At 46.3% G+C, this 23,931-nt stretch overlaps 2 protein-coding genes across 2 annotated transcripts in view; one reads left to right on the forward strand and one right to left on the reverse strand.

The window, feature by feature from the left end:
- Positions 1 to 2,392: 2,392 nt before the first annotated feature.
- Positions 2,393 to 13,189, forward strand: LOC118215637 (hepatic triacylglycerol lipase-like). Its single transcript, XM_035396548.1, has 9 exons — positions 2,393 to 2,708; positions 5,050 to 5,237; positions 5,550 to 5,729; positions 6,130 to 6,247; positions 6,947 to 7,180; positions 8,383 to 8,625; positions 9,308 to 9,422; positions 10,360 to 10,578; positions 11,598 to 13,189. The coding sequence occupies exons 1-9, from the start codon at positions 2,627 to 2,629 to the stop codon at positions 11,710 to 11,712; spliced, it is 1,494 nt and encodes a 497-aa protein (XP_035252439.1). The 5' UTR covers positions 2,393 to 2,626; the 3' UTR covers positions 11,713 to 13,189.
- A 3,491-nt stretch (positions 13,190 to 16,680) lies between these two features.
- Positions 16,681 to 23,931, reverse strand: part of LOC118215630 (disintegrin and metalloproteinase domain-containing protein 10-like) — a 57,020-nt gene continuing 49,769 nt past the window's right edge. The window contains exons 9-16 of the mRNA XM_035396537.1: positions 22,764 to 22,927; positions 22,428 to 22,611; positions 21,232 to 21,382; positions 20,873 to 21,056; positions 20,505 to 20,613; positions 18,006 to 18,226; positions 17,521 to 17,647; positions 16,681 to 17,010 (exon numbers count right to left, since the gene is read on the reverse strand). Of these exons, the coding sequence (XP_035252428.1) occupies positions 16,907 to 17,010; positions 17,521 to 17,647; positions 18,006 to 18,226; positions 20,505 to 20,613; positions 20,873 to 21,056; positions 21,232 to 21,382; positions 22,428 to 22,611; positions 22,764 to 22,927 (1,244 nt within the window). The 3' untranslated portion in view covers positions 16,681 to 16,906. The remainder of the gene's footprint in view (positions 17,011 to 17,520; positions 17,648 to 18,005; positions 18,227 to 20,504; positions 20,614 to 20,872; positions 21,057 to 21,231; positions 21,383 to 22,427; positions 22,612 to 22,763; positions 22,928 to 23,931) is intronic.

Below are 23,931 nucleotides of genomic sequence, written 5' to 3' on the forward strand. Positions count from 1 at the left end.
TTTGATCAGTCAGTTCAATTAATATTTGATATTGTATCTCTCATTATGGTAGTGTCTGCAGTGATCAGTGAGTAATCAGGCTCACGCTCTGTTGTGCCTCGCCGTACAGAGCAGATTTGCTGCTTTCCGTGCACCTCTTCCTCAGATAACCTCCACGGACACTGGCAGGTCACTGGCTTCTGTCTTGGAGATGTACTGGACACTGCAGAGTACTGCAAACAAGCACTGGCCATGTCTGCAGAGCCAAAGGTACTCTTTGTTTGCCTTTCTCTAGTGTTTACTATCACAGAGCTAACAGATAGGCCCTTAAGCTCTCTTCACCGCCACTGGATCTAAACCAGGGGTGCCCAGTCTTATAAATGCTGATGTGGGTGCAGGTTTTTGTTTTAGCTAAGACACCTGTTTTTTAATGGAACACCATGATTAGTTAATTAGTTGAATCATGTGTGGTAGTGCTGAAGTAAAACAAAAACTAGCTCCCACATCAGCCCTTTTTGTATAAGATTGGGCACCCTTGATCTAAACAGACCAAAAACATGTTGTCAAGTGTAGGAATGCCAGCGACTACAATTTACCAGAGGTGGAATATCGAGGTTCAGAAAGTAAAAGTCCTCCCTGGTATTTTGTTCTGATATTTTGTTTAGCTAATTAGCACAATTCTTCATCCAGGACATAGAACTAATTACTGAAATCAGCTTGCTGAGTTTGTGGGTGGAACAAACACATTGTTTTCTGACCAATGGACTTTTCCACCTCTGCAATTTACAGAATACTTTAACTGACCTTCTGAAAATTTTCTGAAAACTGATGGTCACGGGTAATGTTTTGGTTTGATCTGTGATTGTAGGTTTTTTTTTTTTTTTGATTAAAGAATTCATAAAATATAAAAAGAGAATTAGCCTACACTGTCTTTTCAACTGTTTCATGGTTCTGTGTACTGTAATTTGTTTTAAGAGACATTGAAGAGACATTTTTTTCGATAAGATTTCTTACATTTATTAAATTTTACTAGACCGCTCGTGCAATTCAGTAAGCTTAAAAAAACATTAAACCACCAATTTAAAAATAAATAAGAATATGAGTGAGTAAACAAAAGTTTTGTATGAAAATTGATACTTTTCCATTTTTAGGCTTATCATTGCTATTATTTTCTTGGTGCTCTCTTAAACCTTATTTGGTCTCTATTGCATCTCTAAGCTGAGGGAAAGTCTTAGTATTCCCTTGCGTTAAAACACACAAATTACTCCTAGTTTTCATGTTATGGAGCCCAAATAGGTTTGTGTGAATTGACAGAGCACCAAAAAGAATTCATCGAATTTTACCCCAGTCGATTTCAAGGTTATTGATTGAATCTCAGAACAGGGAATTTAGTCTGAAACTGACATAGATAAAAGCCAGCATTGCTTGTTTGCACATCCACTCAACTCCAGTTTTGGAATAAGCATAGGTGTCTTTTATGGAAGTCACTGGAGAAACCTTATGTGGAACATCATTCATTGAAGACACACACACGCACACATGCACACGCACACACCTTCGTTCCCCAACCTCCAGACAATAGTGTCTCCTACTCTGGAGATAAAATCTATTCCACTGCAAAGGTGATTCTGCTTGTTCACTGGTGAATTAATGATTTAAGGTCATGAAACAGATTACTGGCCATTTCTACCATAGCTATTGTAATACACTAACAATAAGGGAAAGCAACAGCAATAATGATAAACAGTACTTTTTTTTACATTTGTATTTTTCTGTTTTTGAAGAAACGCCATCATAGCAACAGTATAGCATGTAGCATTATCTTTTTGGACAAAAACATTTTCACATTTGAATAAACTTTGCCAATACAAAACGTTTTAGTCAAATAGTTGAACAGAATCCACCCAAGGCAGAAAGGAATTTAAAAAAAACTCTCAGTATGAGTTCTCACAGCTTCAGCATGTTACAAACACATAAATGTTCCATGTGCAGTCTCTTGCATAGTTTTTGCACAACAATGTAGATCTATATAACAGTCTTTAAGGTAAGCACATACCCAAGGTCGACAGATTTGGAAAACTGTGAGAACTATGGGGTTTTCTACTCTCTTTTTTCCCCAGACAAAACTGATACATGTCAAAAGAAGCCTTTATAAAAGTCATTGCTACTACTCTACAGGTGTGCTACACCTGCCATGTTGTTTTTAAATACCCACAATTCATGTTTGCATAAAACTGCTAAGCACACAGTTGAGATTTGTGGCTCTCTCTCTGTCTCTTTAACCCTTCCCTTGCACACTCCCACTCCCAGCGCTTTCGTCATGTGATCAAACGGGGGCTGCGTCCAATCCGGCGAGCTGTGCGTCTCCGGTCACCCCTGTTCCTCCCTCATCCTCTGCCCAGCATGTACAGCCTTCCTCCTCACATCCCTGCACCACAAGCCACCCCTTCACCTCCCCTTCACCTCCCCTTCACCTCCCCGGTATACCTTGCGCCCCTCAGGCTGACTGCCAGTCTGAATAATCAGACCACCTCTCCCTCTACACAAGTCAGCCGTTATCTTCTTCCCCTCCACCTGCCTTCCTTTCTGATACCATTTTGAGTTTTTTTTTGCTGATAGAACCCCCGTGGAGGTCTGCAGGAACACCATGGGCATCCTGAGGTGCTTGATACTCCTGCTGGTAATTTATCACCTGTCTGAGGGAAGGAGGACAAGAGGGAATGGAACAGGTGAGCGCTACACTCGGCTTTAAAACCTACCCCCTCTGTTGAAAACAAGTCGACTTGTGCCCTCTGGGAAAACAGAAGTCATTTTTTGATGAGGATAAGCTGCTTGATTCTGCTATAGCAGGTGTTGTCTCTTTAATTGATAGTTTCAGTTGGTGGTTTCAGTTACTGCAAAAGGTAATGATCTCTGTCACAGATTAATAAATTCATTAGACTCTGTATATTTCATTTACAGTATTTGTTCATTGGTGTGAATTGTGGATGTTCTATTTCTGTTTGGTGCTGTGACTTACATATAGTAGCTAAATGGCTTTTTCTGTTATGATGTGATTGTATTGAATTCAAGACTTGAAAGTATTTTCCAACTGCCAGAAAAGCGTTGCCAGGGTTAATTATTAACGTCACAGCTCAAACCATGATCAGTGTGGAGGGAATTCCCGTTTCATGTTCCATGAAATAAATATATAATTTACAATATAGACTCTCACATGGACATCAGACATTTACCACATAAGTGTATGTATCATATCAAATTTTAATAATCAGTTTGTTCTTACACTTCATTTGTTTTTTCAAGGCTAGCTTTTAGCCTCTGAGCATGCCAGACATTAAACATTAATCTGAACATTGACACAGCAAAGGAGAGACAAGATAACCCTCTCCTCCAGAGATTCAAAAAAACAAAGAGTAAACAATGAAATAGACTGGAGATTTACATTGTTAATGCATGGAACAGCTCAACGGTTTTTGTACAGGAATATACAAGTACCCATTGGGTACATCACCATCATCTTGGGAAACTTTACTATAGTTTAAATGCTTTTTGTTTTTGTGGTAACAAATGACATAACACCTGTGAGGAATATGCTATGTGTTGCTGATTCATTGCAATAAACTAGGTTTGATGTACTTTGAATAGAAGTGAAATTGGTTTTATGGACCTATTGTAAGAACATTTCTATTCAAAATGACATCAAACAATATACCACGATGATTCAGTAAATGCATGGTAATAGATAGGAGCTGAAAACCTCTGGGACTGAATAGTGAATCTGAGTTGACGAAACAGAACGACAGACTTAAACAAATATTGCCCATTCAAACTTACCAGTTTTAGCTGTTTCAGGGGGGGAAAAAGGTAAAGAAAAGAAAAAACAAGTAGCACTTGTCAGACAAGGTTCCTTGAACTCATACTGTGTAATTGCACAAGATAAAATAGGAACCTGCTTAGGGCAAATCCTCAGAATAAATCCTCCCTAGAATTTGGCAAACGCAAACTACCAAAGAATCTGTATTCTAGTCAGCTGTTTAAATTTATCTCACTTTCCGTCACATATCTGTCACCATGTCATGGAGTCAAGAGAATGACTCATTTGACCATATCACTTCCACATCTCTGCAGACCAGTGCCTATGGTTTTTGCACCACTGAACTGTCAGATGTGCATTTGTCTTTGTAATGGGTTGGGGGGAGGGGGGGGGGGCGGGTTCATGCACTGCAACCCTACTATATTATTCCTCTCTATGTAGTTGTCAATGGACTGTTTTTGCTGACAGTCTGATCACATCCTGCATTTACATTCTCAGTCGTCTGAGGAAGAGTTGCTCTTCTGTCTTTCCTTAAATATCACACTAATGCACAAGCATCATGGTCTAATGTGCACTTTCAACCACAATTTACAGTCCTATTTACAGATGTCTTTCCCATTTTCTAAATGCAGATGTCACTTTAATCACTATTGAAACACTAGCCAGTTGAGTAGTCTTTGTGATTGAAGCTCCTGCCATTCTTGCCCCAGTAAAGTCACTTGGATCCTTTCCTCTTGCCATCTTGATCCAAAATCAAGGTCAGCTGGGCCTGCTCAGCTTTTTTATACATACCACAGCGCATGATAAGGTGTTCATTGTTTAATTGTATTATGCAGTACATCTGTATGGAAGTATCTGCATTCATTATGTTTCTCCACTCATTCATTCAGTTTTTTCCTTTAATTTGTTACCTATCTGTACACGTACTGTGTGTATACATACACACAGTATCACAGTCATTGCATGCAAAGGATGTGCGACAAGTACTAAACAGGATTACTTTCATTTATCTAACATTAATACGTCTCAAACATTATTGTGCCCTGAAATTGGGAGCTATGTATAAAAAGTGCTGGAATTTCTATGTGGTGAAACAAAAAAAATATACCCTTGAATAAAAGCTGGGAATGTGCATTTTAAACACGTGAAGTGCTGTGTGTGTGTGTCTGTGTGTGGATATATATATATATATAAATGTAATTCTTATAACTTCCACCACAAATATGATTGTTCACAGATCATTTCCTTTTCCTCAGACAACAGAGAAACAAGAGGACAACGTAGAGTGAAGGCTCCGTACGTGCAGAGATCCAGCTTCCTGTTGTACTCCGACGGGGACTCTGTGGAGGAAGCCTGCCCAATCCTGCCCTTTCAGCCTCACACTCTGGAGTCCTGCCAGTTCAATGCCAGCAACCCCTTAATCATCATCATCCACGGATGGTCGGTACGTGAGGCGCTGCTGCTCACCCATTAAACGCAGGCTCTCCAGCGCCTTCACCGCTGAAACAGGAAAGAGATGAGAAGCTTACCGCCGCAGCCACGTGCATTAAACCTGCTGCTCTTGCCAGGGGTTTATTTTGAACGTTGTAGAGCAGAGGTAGCCCAGGAAATATTGCTTGGGCGAAATATGGAGAAATAATAATAACAAAAATGTATAACACTGTGCCAGATTACACAGATTAGAGTGCATATTGCACCTCGCTTGTGAAAAGGGAGGCAGTGGTAGGACTGCTGAATTTGGCTGTTCTGGGTGCAGGTGGACGGGATGATGGAACATTGGGTGCCCAAGCTGGCCAGGACCCTGAAGTCCTCCCTGAGGGACGTCAATGTGCTGATCACTGACTGGATTCCCCTGGCCCACCAGCACTACCCCATCGCAGCTCAAAACACCCGAGTGGTGGGAAGGGAGATTGGACGCCTTCTGCAGTGGCTGGAGGTGAGGAACCCAACACCTCCTTCGGCTCATGCTGGAGCCTGGTGCTGGGCAGGGGAGCAGGGGCAGGAGGTGCTCTGTACTCATATAGCAAGTCCTCCCTGTGGCTTAATGCCCCACTGAAGCACTTCCTGTCTTGTGATCCCATCACTATCTGTAACGCTGTCTGCTTTAACCTGTCTGAATGAAGTGGAAAAAAAAAATACATGAAGAGGGCAGACTGACAGACCACTTATTTAAAAAAATGTTTTTGAGTAAGAAGTCTCTTTCTTATGTTTATTGGTATACATCATGTTAAACAACTGAAAATACTACTTTACAGTGTGGCAGAGATCTCAGGTAAGACTACAACTTTCTAATTTTTCTCAATTTTTAAGACTTTCTACTTTTTTTGTATTGGCAGGAGCGCTCTCACTTTCCTCCAGAGAAAGCTCATCTGATTGGATATAGTTTGGGTGCCCATGTCTCAGGGTTTGCTGGGAGCTACTTCACTGGATCCAGCAAAATCGGACGAATCACAGGTGGGACAGCTGATGTAATGCATCAATACTAATGAAATGCAACAGTCAGACAGGTTTCAATGTAACCACATTGCTGCATTACAGGTCATTTTAAAACGGGAATACATTCTATATCCTTTTAAAAGGCCCCTATATACAAATTTTCACAAACCTTATCTTAACATTAGGGTTCAGAATCACGGGATTAATGATTAATGAATAAACTCTTTTTACCCAAGAATCTGGTGATCTTGGCTCTCCAGTCATTGGCTGTAGCCAATGACGAGCAGAAGGTTATTTAAAACAAAAAACATCTAATTTGTTCTTGTTGTGCGAGGTAACAGTATATATGGCAACTTTCTGTTTAATAGTACAAAAGCCAAAAAGCTGTCGCAACCCAGCAGGATAGCTGCCAATCTCACCCTGATTCACCGAAATCTGAGTTGACCGTCCACTCTGACAGGGAACATCAAATTAGGTTTGAAATGGTACCAACTTATTTGACGTAACAGGGTTACTTTTTTGACCGGATGTTTGCCTTGTACAAATTCTTCCAGTGTAACTTGTTTTTCTGTTAAAACGTTCCAAAAATCGTAAATGTTTTCTCGAGTAAAACTTAGCTGCTATCCTGTTATCTCTACTCAGGCTCCAGCATATGATTCTCAGTCCCTTAGTTTACCACCTTCCATGAAGGACATGTTCTCTTTCCTGTCTATACAGGCTTGGACCCTGCAGGCCCGCTGTTTGAGGGGATGTCCTACACTGACAGGTTGTCTCCTGATGACGCCATATTTGTGGACGCCATCCACACCTTTACCCAGGAGCACTTGGGGCTGAGCGTGGGCATTAAGCAGCCGGTGGCCCACTTTGACTTTTACCCCAACGGTGGGACCTCCCAACCAGGCTGCCACTTCAAGAACCTGTATGAGCACATATCGCAGTATGGACTGCTGGGTATGTGTGCAACAAAAATACAAACAAAAATAATATTTTTAAACTGTTGAATTTCTTATGAATCTGAGATTGCTCCTGAATAATTCTCTCCAGGAAAAAAGTTCCTCTGAATTTGTGTTTAAAAAGGTGTTTGTTAATGCATATCCACAGGACAGTCACAAAAAACTATCATAAGCACCCACAGGTAGTTACTGATGTAATAATGTCCCCACACAGGTATTTACTGAGAATAATACCGATACGCAGGTATTTACTGATTGGGTAATACCTAAATGGTAAATGGACTGCATTTATATAGCACTTTTATCCAAAGCGCTTTACAATAGATGCCTCTCATTCGCCAGAGCAGTTAGGGGTTAGGTGTCTTGCTCAAGGACACTTCGACACGTCCAGGGCGGGGTTTGAACCGGCAACCCTCCGACTGCCAGATAACCGGTCTTACCTCCTGAGCTATGTTGCCCCCGTACCTAAACACAGGTACTTTCAGAAGGAATAATACCTAATGGCAGAGATTTGTGTTTTAATGACACAGTGCAGAGAGGACATCATGTGGGCCTGTCACATTGGCCTCTATTACAAAATCACGCTGAGGTAACCCCTGAAGAGTTCTAATGCCAGTTTTCATCACAAATACTACGCAGTAGTATTGTAGTTCATCCTGTTGGTGTGGGTGAGTTCACCTGTTCCAGTAGTATAAACATAGCACAAAGTACAAACCTACCTGGCCCAAATTATAATTGAACCCAGATGAGAAGTAAATGGTGTAAGCTTTGGCTGCAATATAATGCTCACTTCATGGATATTGGCCCAGTGGTGCTACAGTCATTTGCTTAGAAATGATCGAGACAAAAGTGGATGGTCACTGAAAAATGTGTAAACTCTTAACTTGTACTGCACTGATTCTATAATTATAATGTAAATATATCTAAAGATATTATCCCTTTAATGTTGGCTGTTTAATTAATATTAAAATACAACATACTCCTCCATTTATCTAAATCTGAAGTGAAAATCAAAACATTATAAAAAAATATATAACTTGATATATACAAAAATGTCTTGCATGCCCTAATCCTGCACACGCACACACACACACACACACACACACACACAGCGTATGTTTATGTTTATAAAAACCTCTCAAGCCAGTTTTACTGGGGCTGTGATTAGATAACTGTGACCGCTCCTCCCCCCGTGGGCAGGCTTCCAGCAGACGATGAAGTGTGCCCACGAGCGCTCCGTCCACCTCTTCATCGACTCCCTGCTGCACGAGGACAAGCAGAGCACCGCCTACCACTGCAAGGACGACAGCTCCTTCGACAAGGGCGTGTGCCTGGACTGCAGGAGGAACCGCTGCAACACCCTGGGCTACAACATCAAGCGCGTGCGCACGGGCACCAGCAAGAGGCTCTTCCTGAAAACGCGCTCCCGAATGCCCTACAAAGGTCAGCTGGGGAGTGCTCCCCGAGGCGCCCCCTCCCCCCCTCGCCCTCATCCCTCAAAGACAGGGCGTCTGACTGAGTCACGACCCCACTGCTGCTAACAGGCAAATTTAGGGACAGGAGGGCACGGCTCTATGCAGGGGCCCTGTCAGTAGGGGCGCGGTATGGGGGTTGGGGGGGAGGCTAGGGGGGAGGATTAGACAAGTCTAAGGGCTCTGACTGACAGGGACCCTAAAAACATTGTGCTGTAATTGCACAGGGATGGGGTGGCCTGGGGTGGGGGGGCCCAATGTGAGGTCTGTTTATAGCGCCCCTGCCTGTCAGACAGGCATGTTAACGTTGTGACTAGGCATGATATTAAAGCAGCTGGAGGGATGGTGTCACGTTGGACTTATTTACATCTTATTAAAATGCAAAATAGTCACTTATTTTATCTGACTTTCTGCTCTGATGGTACACACAGAGGAGCAAGGGAAAATCATAAATCCAGTTATACTTAGTTTAGTTTTTCATGTGTATATTAGCTCAAATACTGGCAGCTTAACATCTGGCCTTCAGACCTAAGAGAATTTCAAAGACATTCACCATTTGATAAATATTGTGGTACAAAGTGCAAGTGTGTGTGGGTGTGTATGTGTGAGGATCTCTTGCAAAAGAATTTGACTAGTCTCTTTCTTCCCTGCAGTCTATCACTATCAATTCAAGATTCAATTCCTGAACCAGATCGAGCACATTGAACCTTCCCTGACCATCTCTCTCATCGGGACCAAGCATGAGAATGAGAACCTGCCCATCACTTTGTGAGTGCCCTGCCCCTCTGTAGCACTGTCCACTTCAGTGACCTCTGACCTCTCCAAAGGTCAGACAGCACAGTACTGTTTTTAATGTGGCTAAGCTTGGGTATACTCAGTAAAACAACACAGCCAAACACAAAAGAAGAGCAAGGTGCCAATTGAATGATGGAAAATCAACACTTGTCTAAGCAAACAGCTGGGTGTGAATAGCTTCCATCTTTAAAATGAAAGAATTATATAGAAAAGCAAGTTTTAATAGTTTGTGTGTGCACAACACTAGAGAAGACCCTTTCACTGAAAGACTGCCGCACACCTACGCTGCCTGCTCTGCACATCAGCGGCTCGGTCAGGGTCAGTGCCACACAGCGCTGAAGCATCTGCCTGTGCGTGTGCTGGGGGCGGGGAACCCAGCTCTGGTTCCTCTCGCTGGATTGGACGGGAGGTCACAACTCTCCCAGAATATCTCGTCAATCCTGAAGAGCCCCGGGACAAACCAGAGCACAGACTACTGCTGCTGCTGCGCCTCTGAGCAAGCAGACGGGAACAGAGCACAGCCCAAGCGCACGCATTTCGGATATTAGCAGCTGAGACTGGCGGTCGAAACAAGCGATCATTATCGCGCCACATGGAACACCATGTGTGGATTTGCTGCGCATGCGATGCAGTGCATGCTGTGACTCATGTGTGTAAGCATGCTGGGAGGTTTCCACTTTGTTATGAATTTAACTACACGTGTTGTGTAGAGAAACAGAAGGATAAAAAACAATGCCTTTATGCACACTATGACACAAGTGTAAAACAGCATCTTTACCAATCCACTCAGTGGATCCACTCTCAGGGAAGCACAGGCCAAACAAGCACAAGCAGAAGCAGTGTTTTGCTCTCAGCGAGTAGTGCATTTTAACCTTTGTGCTGTTGGTATCCCTCTGTCTCTCTCTCTCAGTGTGGAAGAGATCTCTGGTAACAAGACCTACACCTTTCTGATCACACTGGACTCGGACATCGGGGAGCTGCTGATGCTGAAATTCCACTGGGAGGGCAGCGCCGTGTGGGCAAACCTGTGGAATAAGATGCAGACCATCATGCCCTGGAGCAAGAGGAGGAAGGCCCCCGAGCTGACCGTGGGCAAGATCCGCGTCAAGTCAGGAGAGACTCAGAAAAAGTAGGAGTCCGCCTGGAGCGGTGGGCGGCGGCGGGGGTGGGGGGGGGCGGTTAGGGTTAAGGCTAAGGCTGGGGTTAGGCCAAAACAGTACCACATTTACTCGAGCTCATTCATTGGTGGTTGGATTGATTGCTTATGGAGGGTGTGTTACTCCCCGGAACAGAAGCATTATGCAACTCTTAACTCTGATATGGCAGACTACAGCCTTAGTTACATAAGCACATGAAAGGCAAATAAACTGTGTAGATTGTAAAGATGTGCATAATCCTGAAAGGGGGGGGGGGAGCAATAATCTGCTACTTGATGTACAGGTCATTGCATAGCCTCTTTATTTGATCTTTTCACTAAGCCCAAAAGAAATCACAGTCAAAAAATATTTTATTTGACTGTGACCAAAGAAAACCAACGAAACAGGGGGTAGGCCACCACATACGGCATACCTGTTTAGCTTTGAGATATACACGCCACAGTAATCTTTTAAATCTTTCTGATTTCATGCCATAATTCATCAAAATGCCCCTCTAGTGGTGAGTGTTTTTTAGAAACCCTCTGGCCTTGTACATGCACTGTATTTTCAACATAGGGATTCCCACAGAGTCTGAAATATGAATGAAAATCAAACAGGGAAAATACAGACACAACAGAAACATCTGACACAAATATCTAAGAAAAAAAAAGGTTAAAGGAAAAACACTCAATATTTTTTAAAGGAATCTTAATTTGTAACAATAGACAGGAAATAGCTTGCCCAAAAATGTACTTTGAATGTGTATTCAGCACCCTCTAGTGTTGATTCTATTTGGTTGCACATAGGAATCAAATCTTGCCAGTCCAGTTTCATTATAGTGAAGCAACGCAAACAGTGCTACAAAAATGTATTTTTTTTTGCAAATGTGAGCAATTAGACTCATCGCTTTTGAGTTGTGTCTTTTGTATACTTGTTGACATTGTCTGACATTGTTATTATTTCAGCCAACAAATTTATGCTACTGACACATTTCAAAAATATATTTTCACAGGACGTCATTCTGTGCGCAGACAGACGATGCAAAACATATCCCGGCGTCACAGGAAAAGGTGTTTGTGCGCTGTGAGCGCGCTCGCGGACGGTCACACGGAAGAATGTACAGCTGATACGAGGGACGCCAGTGAAGCACGGTGACTCAAGAAACACAAAAACTGTCTGAAGTTATAAGGATAAAGTCTCCTTCCAAAGGGATCCACTGTAGGTTATGTTGTTCATATTTTGTGTGTGATTGTTTTTCACTGCCTTTTGCAAAATACATATACATATCTACAGATATATATATATATATATGCTTTTTTAAAAAAGGTAATATTTTGTGTGCATTTATACATCTACATAAATACATGCACATGCCATACACACAAATTATAAAGACAAAGGCTTGCGGAGTAGGCTCGAGCAGGAGTACATTTATATGAATTAAGCTAACCTTAAAGGGGGCAAGGTAAGCTGTATATCTGACTCTTCCCAGTGGCTGTTGCCAACCATATGCCAGTGGACGGTATGGAATGGTGAGTACAGTAAAATCACCTGCATCCAAACAAGATTAAACGTTTGTCAGGTTGAAGAAACGCCCATTTCATTGCCCAAATTCCCATGGCTGGTCCTTAAAATTTTGGTCTCGCCTGGCTTCCTGCACCAAAATCAATTTTCCAGATCAATGGTCAGTTGCCTTCAGTGAATCAGACCCAAAATTGCAAGCTTTAGCCAGAGCTAGAAACTTTCAACATGTAATAATCCACAAAACCAAGAATAAACGTTAAAATGAAAAATCGGTGAACCTCTCTTTGAAAATTTCACAGTTGACTTCAGCAGGTGCACATTTGCATGCACCAACTAATACAAGAATTCTCTAAACAGGTGGTTGCCAAACCTCTCCTTGGACACCCCCAGCCAGATTCAGGACTTTGTGTTCCACCTCAGGTACACCTGACGCAACTAATCAAGGGCTTGATTAGTTATATCAGGTGTGCTTGAGGTGAAACGCGTCAAATACCTGGATCCAGCTGGGGACACCTGAGAGGTTTGGGAATCCCTGCTCTAAACCACCTCCTCAGCATCACTGCACCCGGTATTACTGCAGTGAACCCTCCAAACAGACATGGCAACGGTGATATAATGCATCACCTTCTTTTGGCTCGATTTAACTCCTCCTAATGCAGATCCTCTCGCTCACAAGCTTTCACACAGTATTTCTTTAGTGTCTCTTGGGGATGCAAGCAAAAATAATGATTAGTTATGTCTGTGGGGAAGTGAAAACAGGCCACCAGGGCCTAACCAAGCCAGCCATCCTGAACAGAGGAAATTAATTACTTTCAAATCTACCACCATCGTCAGTTCTGTCCCGGACTGCTCACTATGCAAAGGACAAGCGGGATGCTGCACGCATACCTATATAGGTCTATGTACACATATATGTGTATGTACACATGTATGGGCAGTACACTGCATGTGCACACGCAGGACCTGTATGGAATTTCACCGAATAGATTAACTATTTTATATAACTCTCAGCTACAAGCTATCACTCAAAGGGGGAAAAATATACAGTTCAGCCATTTAAAAATAAAGCTGTCAACACAATTTTGATCATGTCTATTTTTATTAATGCATTTCAAGTACTTCAAAAAAAAAAATTACATATCTTTGCACAATACCTTCTGCAATTTTTAGTAAAAATTTTCAAAGTGAATACAGAACAAAAGAAAAAAAATTGTATATACTGTATAAAACACAGCGGACATTAAAATCAAACAGTAGTATTAGACTTTTCACCTTGTGATCTCTGCGTAAATCACCTACCACATTTCAACTCAAATTGGACATTTCAGTGCACGTTTCTCTCAAAGAATTTTACTGAGACAAAAGAAAGGAAGTACTGGAAATAGTGATGTCAGGCATTTTTCGCTTTCACCCACTTTTACCCAAACCATACCACAGGATAACACAGACAAGAACGAGGAAAAAAGTGTCACTCCCAAATGAAATTTACTGTTGAGACAAAGAAAGAAAAACCTACATTTTACTATGCAGCACAAGCCCCATTCCAACCAGCACAATGCCAAATAAGTAAAAATGGATACCAAACTCAACTTTGCTTTAAACATTTCTCTGTGGAGTTCATATACAAAAATTCAATTTTTATACATGTATAAAAATGCCTGTTTTAATCTTTAAAAGTAAAGTGAATTCTTCCATTAACTGTACAAGTTTACAAGGAAAGGGTCCAGGGGGTGGGGAGGGTGAGGGTTGGTGGCTTCAACATGGCAACCTGCATGGCTTCTCCCGTTGTTCCGGGTGAACTCCCTGATGAGTCATGTAGGAGAACAGTCCTCCAATCTTGTAGCATGATGTCATAAACATATATGCATATATAAATGGAACTTTTAGAATTGCAATTTTAAAAAAACCACAAAGTTGCTAGGTTTTGTCTTAGCTTTGTTTACACTGCAAACACTGGTCTCTGTCCATTCTCAGGAGCTTGCTGAAACTCCAAGAACAGCGCTGGGTGTCTTAAGCAGGCCATGAAAAGTAGCTCATTCTCCTACAGGGAGCCAAAGTCCCCCATTTTGGTTTGTATGTAACGGATGGAAAAAGACAAACCCAAAAACCAACACACATGGAGTAACGTGTGGCCTGTCTTTTTTCTCTCTCTCCTGAGACAAACGTTAAAACTGATAAACCTTAAGTTGCTTTGGAGATCATCTGTTCAGACGCACTGACGTGCACGATAGCTCTTCTCCCTGATTCAGAGCAAGCAGTGGTTCAGTCTTCACTGAACACCGAAAAGGTGTGGGGGGGGGGGGGAATGCAGAGTGGGGAAGGGTGTAGAGAAAGGGGGGGGGGGGTCATTCTTCATTAAATTCAGGCACATTTTTGGCGTCTTTACGCAAGACTGGTGTTACATGACTGTTCACTTCCCTGATCTGATCCATCTTCTCTGTGTAAAGTGGGGTTTGGGAAGTCGTGGGTTCTGGGGAGAATGACGATGGCAAAAACAAGGGGATCTGATTGGTGGCCTCGTCTTCCTGAAAGTATGCCCTGCATGGAGATCTGCTGTGTGGAGGAACTGCGGCCAGAACAGTGAAAAGATCCCTAAGCAAAGCCAAACAGCTCTGCACATACAGACACCTGCGCCCGTACAAGTAAAAGTCTCAATGTGAGCTGCGTGTCTCAATCAGACAAGCAGCATACTGGTGAATTTCAACACCCTCCTCTACTTTCTCCCCATGAGCTGCGATATTTTGGATATGTCCACACTTCAAAGAGGCAAGATACTGGCTCACAATCGCACAGGCTACTCTAAAATCTAAAATGGCAGCCACCTCCTCAAAGCTCGGTTTTCAGCAGCTCTGCCTGCACTCTCGGGGAAGGTGTATGCATTGGGTGAGACTTTCAGGGTACGATTCGGTGGCATATGGTGCCACTTCAGACTGTAAGACCGCATGCATGTGCTGCACAAACCCTCCCCCTGCTGGACATCTGAGCATTTACATTCCATATTTACTGTTGTCTCAAAATCCCGTGACAAGGGCCATGAGATTTTTTTCCCCACCCTTGTTTCCACGGATGCAGATTGTCCACCAGGCATCTAAAACATCAAACTCACGGCTGAAATGTAATGGCAGGTACATAAACACAAAGATTATACTGTATATTATCATAATTACTGACAAAAAAAAAATCAACTGTACAAAGTCCTCGTGTTCTCAAATGTGTGAATGTCCTGTTGATGAAAATGAGGACCAGCATTATTTTCTGTAGACTGGCAGATAGCCTACATCTCGCTAGCTTAAGAATCATAACTGCAGCCAATTAACAGAATGAAGCAGGCTTGTTTAAATCGTGTTAAGTTGATAATGTTGCTAAAATTAAAAGAAAGTGAATAATTGAAAAAAAACTTGTCCTGATCGCCACCACATGGGAGGAGGACTGCACTGCAGGAGAGAGCTCAGGGCCCAACCCATTACTCACAGTGGCAAAGACCCAACTATCTGCTGCATATAGTGGTTATTCTTCAACTGACATCAGTTAAATAAAACATAGTAAAAAAAAAAAAAAAGACAATAGTATGAACATAGTATGATGAAACACATGGATATTCTCAATAAACCAGCACATTACACAACAGCTTATTACACAACATCTCAAGAGAATTGTGCAGACATCTTAATTCCTTTAGCTACCCCTGCGTGCCGCACGCAACTACAGAACCCCCAAGCCTCCATCTCCCCAACTCCCCTGCTGTCTCCTGGCCTTCATCACTCCTGATTTTATCCTCTAAACCGATGGATCCTTCTTTCTCCTAAATCTGGTAAAATTTGACACTGAACCAACATCAGCCCAGCCAGTTAAAAACACATCATGAAGCCTTAGGACTGAACTCCCCCAATTTTCTTGTTGCCACTGTACAGCATAATAATTAAAAAAAAGCATCAGGATTTCTCTATGCTGCTCTTTCGTTCGTTCACCCTTTCCTCTGTATTTTTAATCCTGAGAGTTTCCGTTCCATCGGCAAATCATCCTCGTCAAACAGCAGAAAAAACGGACATGACACGAGGAAGGAAAAAAAGAAGCGATTTTTGCGACAGCTGTACAAACAGCACGCAGAAGGACGCGTGCGCGCTGGGAACGAAAGCCTGCGCTTCCATGTTCTCTTATTCCTCCGACAATGTTAATAACAAGCAGGTCCTCCGCTCTGAGGTTGGTCTGGCTTCCTAGCCTCGATTTGGTGGCAAAACCCAGGTCACCTGCAGTCATGCTCTAGTCCACAGGAGAACTGCACGGCCCAGATGTGGCGCTGGGAGGTCGGGGGGGGGGGGGGGGAGGGTAGAAGAAAGAAAACTACGAAAAGAGGTCGGACAGTATTAACACTACACTATCCCTGACTCCTTGCCTTCCAATAAAATAAAAAGGTTTAAGGAGAGGAAACAAAGTTAAGACCACATTAAGATGAGAAACAGCGATTTTCTCGCCTGTTCCTCGTTGAGACCATTTCAAGAAGGAGGAAAAGGAGTTGTTTTTTTAAATATATATATCTTTCTTTGCTTAAAAAGCTATGTGAAGTCAGCTTGGCTGGCTCCAGAAGCAGTGTTGCCTGGTTTTAATTCTCTCTTTTTTTTTTTTTTTCTTATTTTTAAAATAGATTTTTTTTTAAGGTATTAATCTCCGTTAGGAACGGGCTGCGCTCGTTAGCTGGAGGATGGAGGGGGAGGGGCGACGCTGCAGGTAATTCTTTGGAGTGAAGTTTTCCCGCTGTAGGCACAAGGAAGAACCAAAGGCAAAGAGCGGCCGGAGGCCTCAGCGTCTCATCTGGCCCATCTGATAGTTCTCTCTGGGCTGGCGGTGGCGCTGGGGCTGGGGCTGGGCGCTGGCCTGCTGGGCCCGCCTTCTTTTCAGCGTGCCTGCGAGAGACACGCCCACAGCGACAGGTCAGCGCGGGACGCTAACAGCTACAGCTCCCTGGCCTGTGAGCCCAGAATGCATTTACCCTGCTTCTACTTCGATGGCTCGTTAATAGAGCTCTGCTGGACTGCTGTAGCCTGACTGTTCTGTGGACACTTGACTAGCCTTGGATGAAAACACAGGGATTGTTCTCTCTGTCTGGTTATTTTTTTTACTTCTCAGACGTTCCAAAGAGAGATTCCTCTGTGGATTTCAGTCTTTATTCTGTCTGTCTGTCTCACTGTGCAGTGGGGGCTGGTACTGAAGCAGGGGTGTACTGGGGGAATGGAGCTCTCCTGTCTGTCTCACTGTGCAGTGGGGGCTGGTACTGAGGCAGTGGTGTACTGGGGGAATGGAGCTCTCCTGTCTGTCTCACTGTGCAGTGGGGGCTGGTACTGAAGCAGGGGTGTAACTGGGCTGATTGGAGTTCTTATCAGGCAGGCATGGGGGTGCAGTCAGGGGGTACTCACCAGGCAGGGGTTTGGGCGGGGGCAGTTTGGGGTTACTGCTGGGGGTGTGGACGCTGCAGATCTTAATGAAGCCAGCCATCAGCATGATGAGAGCAATGCCCATCAACAGCACAGCCCACCAGTGAGCCTGTAACACACACACACACACACAAATGCACACACATACACACACGTGTGTACACACATGCACACACACACACAAACAGACATAAACACAGTGAGATATTGGCTTCTCTATATGATAAAATCAAATCAAGGCTTTATAACTGAGGGAAACATCACTAAAATACACATTTAGATGAAGAGGTGGAGCACGGAAATGCAAAATATGAAGGAGAAATACAGCTTTCATATTTTAACTGTCAGGGTCAGTCAAATTAATGGTGCCGAAATGTCTTTTCAATCACAAGCAACGAAGCGTAGGCCTCAAGCTGGCAGACTGTACGGACGACTCGTCAAGTGCGGCTCGGCCCCGAGACACTTGCCACTATCCACTCGGCGATGTTCTCGTAGAGCTCGGGGTTGAAGATGGCCTTCTTCAGCCTGGCCAGGGGCCCGTCGGCATCCACCAGGCGGCACTTCATGAACACGTCGCAGTAGCCCTTGAAGTCGTTGCAGGGGGAGCCGGGCTGCAGGGTGATGACCCTCCGGCTGAAGTAGCGCGCCCACTCATCTGAGCCCGTGCTTTTGCAGGTGTTGGGCTGCACTGAAGGGAGAGAGATGGCCCACACACAGGTCAGTCCACACACTTCTGCTCGTACATAAGCCTTAACTCTGCTCATACATTAGCCTCACCTCTGCTAATACATTAGCCTCTCCTCTGCTCATACATTAGCCTCTCCTCTGCTCATACATTAGCCTCTCCTCTGCTAATACATTAGCCTCACGTCTGCTCACACATTAGCCTCACCTCTGCTCATACATTAGCCTCTCCTCTGCTCACACATTAGCCTCACCTCTGCTAATACATTAGCCTCTCCTCTGCTCATACATTAGCCTCTCCTCTGCTCATACATTAACCTCCCCTCTGCTAATACATTAGCCTCACCTCAGCTAATACATTAGCCTCTCCTCTGCTCATACATTAACCTCCCCTCTGCTTACAATGAGGGGCGGGGCGTGAGGCTAACGGGACTGTGAGGGGCGGGGCGTGAGGTTAACGGGACTGTGAGGGGCGGGGCGTGTGGTTAACGGGACTGTGAGGGGCGGGGCGTGAGGCTAACAGGACTGTGAGGGGCGGGGCGTGAGGCTAACGGGACTGTGAGGGGCGGGGCGTGAGGCTAACGGGACTGAGGGGCGGGGCGTGAGGCTAACGGGACTGTGAGGGGCGGGGCGTGAGGTTAACGGGACTGTGAGGGGCGGGGCGTGTGGTTAACGGGACTGTGAGGGGCGGGGCGTGAGGCTAACAGGACTGTGAGGGGCGGGGCGTGAGGCTAACGGGACTGTGAGGGGCGGGGCGTGAGGTTAACGGGACTGTGAGGGGCGGGGCGTGTGGTTAACGGGACTGTGAGGGGCGGGGCGTGAGGCTAACAGGACTGTGAGGGGCGGGGCGTGAGGCTAACGGGACTGTGAGGGGCGGGGCGTGAGGCTAACGGGACTGAGGGGCGGGGCGTGTGGTTAACGGGACTGAGGGGCGGGGCGTGTGGTTAACGGGACTGTGAGGGGCGGGGCGTGAGGTTAACGGGACTGTGAGGGGCGGGGCGTGTGGTTAACGGGACTGAGGGGCGGGGCGTGAGGTTAACGGGACTGTGAGGGGCGGGGCGTGTGGTTAACGGGACTGTGAGGGGCGGGGCGTGAGGTTAACAGGACTGTGAGGGGTGGGGCGTGAGGCTAACGGGACTGTGAGGGGCGGGGCGTGAGGTTAACGGGACTGTGAGGGGCGGGGTGTGTGGTTAACGGGACTCACTCCTCTCCTGGCAGCACACATGGCAGAGCTCGGTCTCGTCCTTCCCATCCGCACTGCCGCAGGTGCTAATACATTAGCCTCTCCTCTGCTCATACATTAGCCTCTCCTCTGCTCATACATTAGCCTCTCCTCTGCTAATACATTAGCCTCACGTCTGCTCACACATTAGCCTCACCTCTGCTCATACATTAGCCTCTCCTCTGCTCACACATTAGCCTCACCTCTGCTAATACATTAGCCTCTCCTCTGCTCATACATTAGCCTCTCCTCTGCTCATACATTAACCTCCCCTCTGCTAATACATTAGCCTCACCTCAGCTAATACATTAGCCTCTCCTCTGCTCATACATTAACCTCCCCTCTGCTTACAATGAGGGGCGGGGCGTGAGGCTAACGGGACTGTGAGGGGCGGGGCGTGAGGTTAACGGGACTGTGAGGGGCGGGGCGTGTGGTTAACGGGACTGTGAGGGGCGGGGCGTGAGGCTAACAGGACTGTGAGGGGCGGGGCGTGAGGCTAACGGGACTGTGAGGGGCGGGGCGTGAGGCTAACGGGACTGAGGGGCGGGGCGTGTGGTTAACGGGACTGAGGGGCGGGGCGTGTGGTTAACGGGACTGTGAGGGGCGGGGCGTGAGGTTAACGGGACTGTGAGGGGCGGGGCGTGTGGTTAACGGGACTGAGGGGCGGGGCGTGAGGTTAACGGGACTGTGAGGGGCGGGGCGTGAGGTTAACGGGACTGTGAGGGGCGGGGTGTGTGGTTAACGGGACTGTGAGGGGCGGGGCGTGAGGTTAACGGGACTGTGAGGGGCGGGGCGTGTGGTTAACGGGACTGAGGGGCGGGGCGTGAGGCTAACGGGACTGTGAGGGGCGGGGCGTGAGGCTAACGGGACTGTGAGGGGCGGGGTGTGTGGTTAACGGGACTGTGAGGGGCGGGGCGTGAGGCTAACAGGACTGTGAGGGGCGGGGCGTGAGGCTAACGGGACTGTGAGGGGCGGGGTGTGTGGTTAACGGGACTGTGAGGGGCGGGGCGTGAGGCTAACAGGACTGTGAGGGGCGGGGCGTGTGGTTAACGGGACTCACTCCTCTCCTGGCAGCACACATGGCAGAGCTCGGTCTCGTCCTTCCCATCCGCACTGCCGCAGGTGCACACCTCCAGACTGTACTTCTCACAGATAGAGCCTGAGCAGCCCTGTGAGAGAGAGAGAGAGGGTGAGCTTCTCACTGCCTACCCACACACACTGCAATATGCACTGAGTCTGCTGGACACACACACACACACACACACACACAAACACACTCACACACGCTCTCTCACACACACACACACACAAACACACTCACACACACACGTGCTCTCATACACACACACAAACACACTCAAACGCACACTCTCTCTTTCTCTCACACACACACAACCCGCGCTTGACGCAGGCAGACTCAGCACGCACCCCGTTGAGGCAGACTTGGGTATCTCCATGGCAGGCGGTGAAGTTGGCCTTGGGTTCGGAGGTGGGGCACCGCGGGATGACCCCGTTGCACATGCCCTGATGGGCGCACTCCGACTCCTCCCGACACTTTTCCATGTTGGACTTGTACCCGCACTCAGGGGTACAGCAGGGACCCTGGCTGGGGCTGGAGAAGGGGAGAAAACATCACTAAAATATCACTTTCCAACTTCTAAATGCACACACACAAATGTGCCTAATAGCTCCATATAAGGCAAAAAATAAAAGAAATGTGCCAGTGCCTGATTGGTAACATATTAAAAGAAAGAAAGTGATGTGGCAGTGCCTGATTGGCTACTTGCCTGCAGACTTTCCCAGGCCTCAGCTTGCACTTCTTGCCTTCGGTGTTGTCGGCGTCATGGCAGCACTGGTCTTTGCACTGGTCCCGATAGCCACAGTCACACTCCTCCCCCTCCTCAACCAGCCCGTTTCCACAGATAGGCTGGCCGGACTCTGCATGTGCACACGCACGCACATGCACACACACACACACACAAACACAAACACAAACACAAACACAAACAATATAAGTGATCTTGCTTTTTAACTTCCAGTGCACCCTGCTGTATCACATGATGGCCACAATGCTGTCAGTCCCAGTCTGTGGCGCTGTGGTAAGAATCTCATGTAAAAATCGCCCTCTTAGTAATAGCTTTAATGGAAGTGTGGCATTCATTTCAAAAGGTTCATGCATGCACTGAGCTTTTCTAAAGCTTAATATAATGAACCTCAAATGTGCATGTCTTCGTAATCTCAGCATTGACAGTGTAGCCTGGCTCACATAACCTGACTTTGTACAGGTAAGGTGATTCAAAGCAATCTTAACCACCGTCTCACCCCGCCTCCATGTGGGTAAGGACCTGTCATCGGAGCAGTTTGCTCCCTCTTGGAGCAAGTCAGTCTCCCCAGAGGAGAGCACCCAAATGTCTCTGAGCCCCTGATTCACTCTGGGTGAAGCCTGCTTATGAAGCAGAGATGTCCTCACTCTGCAGGCCGTGTTGTCATCGAGAACCCAAATAAACCCACGAAGCAGCTCTCTGTTCCTCTATAATACTTTTCCCTATCGAAGAGAACAGATGTATAGCCACGAAGCAGCTCTCTGTTCCTCTGTAATACTTTCCCCTATCGAAGAGAACAGACGTATAGCCACAAAGCAGCTCTCTGTTCCTCTGTAATACTTTCCCCTATCGAAGAGAACAGATGTATAGCCACGAAGCAGCTCTCTGTTCCTCTATAATACTTTTCCCTATCGAAGAGAACAGACGTATAGCCACGAAGCAGCTCTCTGTTCCTCTGTAATACTTTTCCCTATCGAAGAGAACAGACGTATAGCCACAAAGTTGCTCTCTGTTCCTCTGTAATACGTTTCCCTATCGAAGAGAACAGATGTATAGCCACGAAGCAGCTCTCTGTTCCTCTGTAATACGTTTCCCTATCGAAGAGAACAGACGTATAGCCACGAAGCAGCCGTGTTTCCCTCTGTTATCCCCAAACATACCCACGAAGCAGGACGCCCTCTTCTTCTCCAGGACCTGGGTGATGTTGCGTATGCTGCAGATGGAGAACTTGTTGTTGTAGAGCTTGTCCCCGGACGTGGCCCTGGCGTACATGATGTAGTTCCCCTTCTCCTTCAGGTCCTGGACTTTCGACTCCCCCGGGGTGCACTCTGTCCCCGAGTCGTGCTGACAGAAGGACAGAAGAGGCGGGGGGTGAAAGGCCAGTTCATCAGAAACAACAGTAGCCGGTTTGGTGGACGTTTCCGGAACAGTGGTGACCCCTGTGCAGCCCGTCAGCATCGTGTACCCTGGGGCGGAGCACGGGGCCAGGGACTCACCGGGGAGCCGAAATTGTGGCCGACCTCGTGGGCGAAGGTGATGTGCGAGACCTTCGGCGGGACGTGGGAGGCGTAGTTCTGCACCGTGATGATGCCGGTGTTCAGGGACTTCTTCTTCCCGTCCGAGTAGTTCTTGTACTTCTCACAGATGCCCCCAGAGCTTCCTGTGAAAACAGACAATCCGGATCCTTCCATGGGTGAAAGCTGTGGGGATTAAAACCCCCCACCTTTGGAAGGAGCCCCCTCCCCCAAAGCCCCGGGCTGTTTGAGCAATACAGCCGCTGGGTGCCAGCCCCTCACTTCACCATCAACCAATAGCATTTCCCCCTTCTGTTCCTTAACCGAAACCTACAGTACCGTGTCCATCTAACCTGCAGCACACCCCTTTACTGAGGATGTCAGTCATACTGCATCACAGGCTACGTCCCCAGAGGGGGGAGGGGCATCTGTGTAGTTATCTTCTGAAAAGTGACCTGAGGAAACCCTGAAGCGTACACTGAGTGAGCCGTCTCTGTGCGCATAACCTTCAGTCTGATCTCCTGTTTGAACACTGCGGCGCTGTGCTTTAATTCAGCCTGTCAGCAGGTTTTACGCAGCGTGAACACACACACACTCACACACACACACACTCACACACACACACACACACACACTCACACACACACACACTCACACACACACACACACTCACACACACACACACACACACTCACACACATGCACGCACACACACACACACACATACACACGCATGCACACACACACTCACACGCATGCACACGCATGCACACACACACACATTCACACTCACACGCATGCACACACACACCCACACTCACACGCATGCACACACACACACGCACTCACACGCATGCACACACACACATTCACACTCACACGCATACACACACACACACGCATGCACACACACACACACACACACTCACACGCATGCACACACACACACACTCATGTACACGCATGCACAGACACACGTGCACACACAAAGCCCCTATATACATTTTGTTTGGGTGGGGCAATTCCCAGCCATCTTCATGGTAACATTGTACATTGTCCCTGGTGTCTTCTCCTCAGTCACTTTAGGTAAATATTCAAAAGGGCTCTCCCAGAATCCACCGCACAGAATCGATACGCATCCAGCTAACAC

Source organism: Anguilla anguilla, chromosome 16 (genome assembly GCF_013347855.1).
Source record: "Anguilla anguilla isolate fAngAng1 chromosome 16, fAngAng1.pri, whole genome shotgun sequence".
Classification (NCBI taxonomy): domain Eukaryota; kingdom Metazoa; phylum Chordata; class Actinopteri; order Anguilliformes; family Anguillidae; genus Anguilla; species Anguilla anguilla.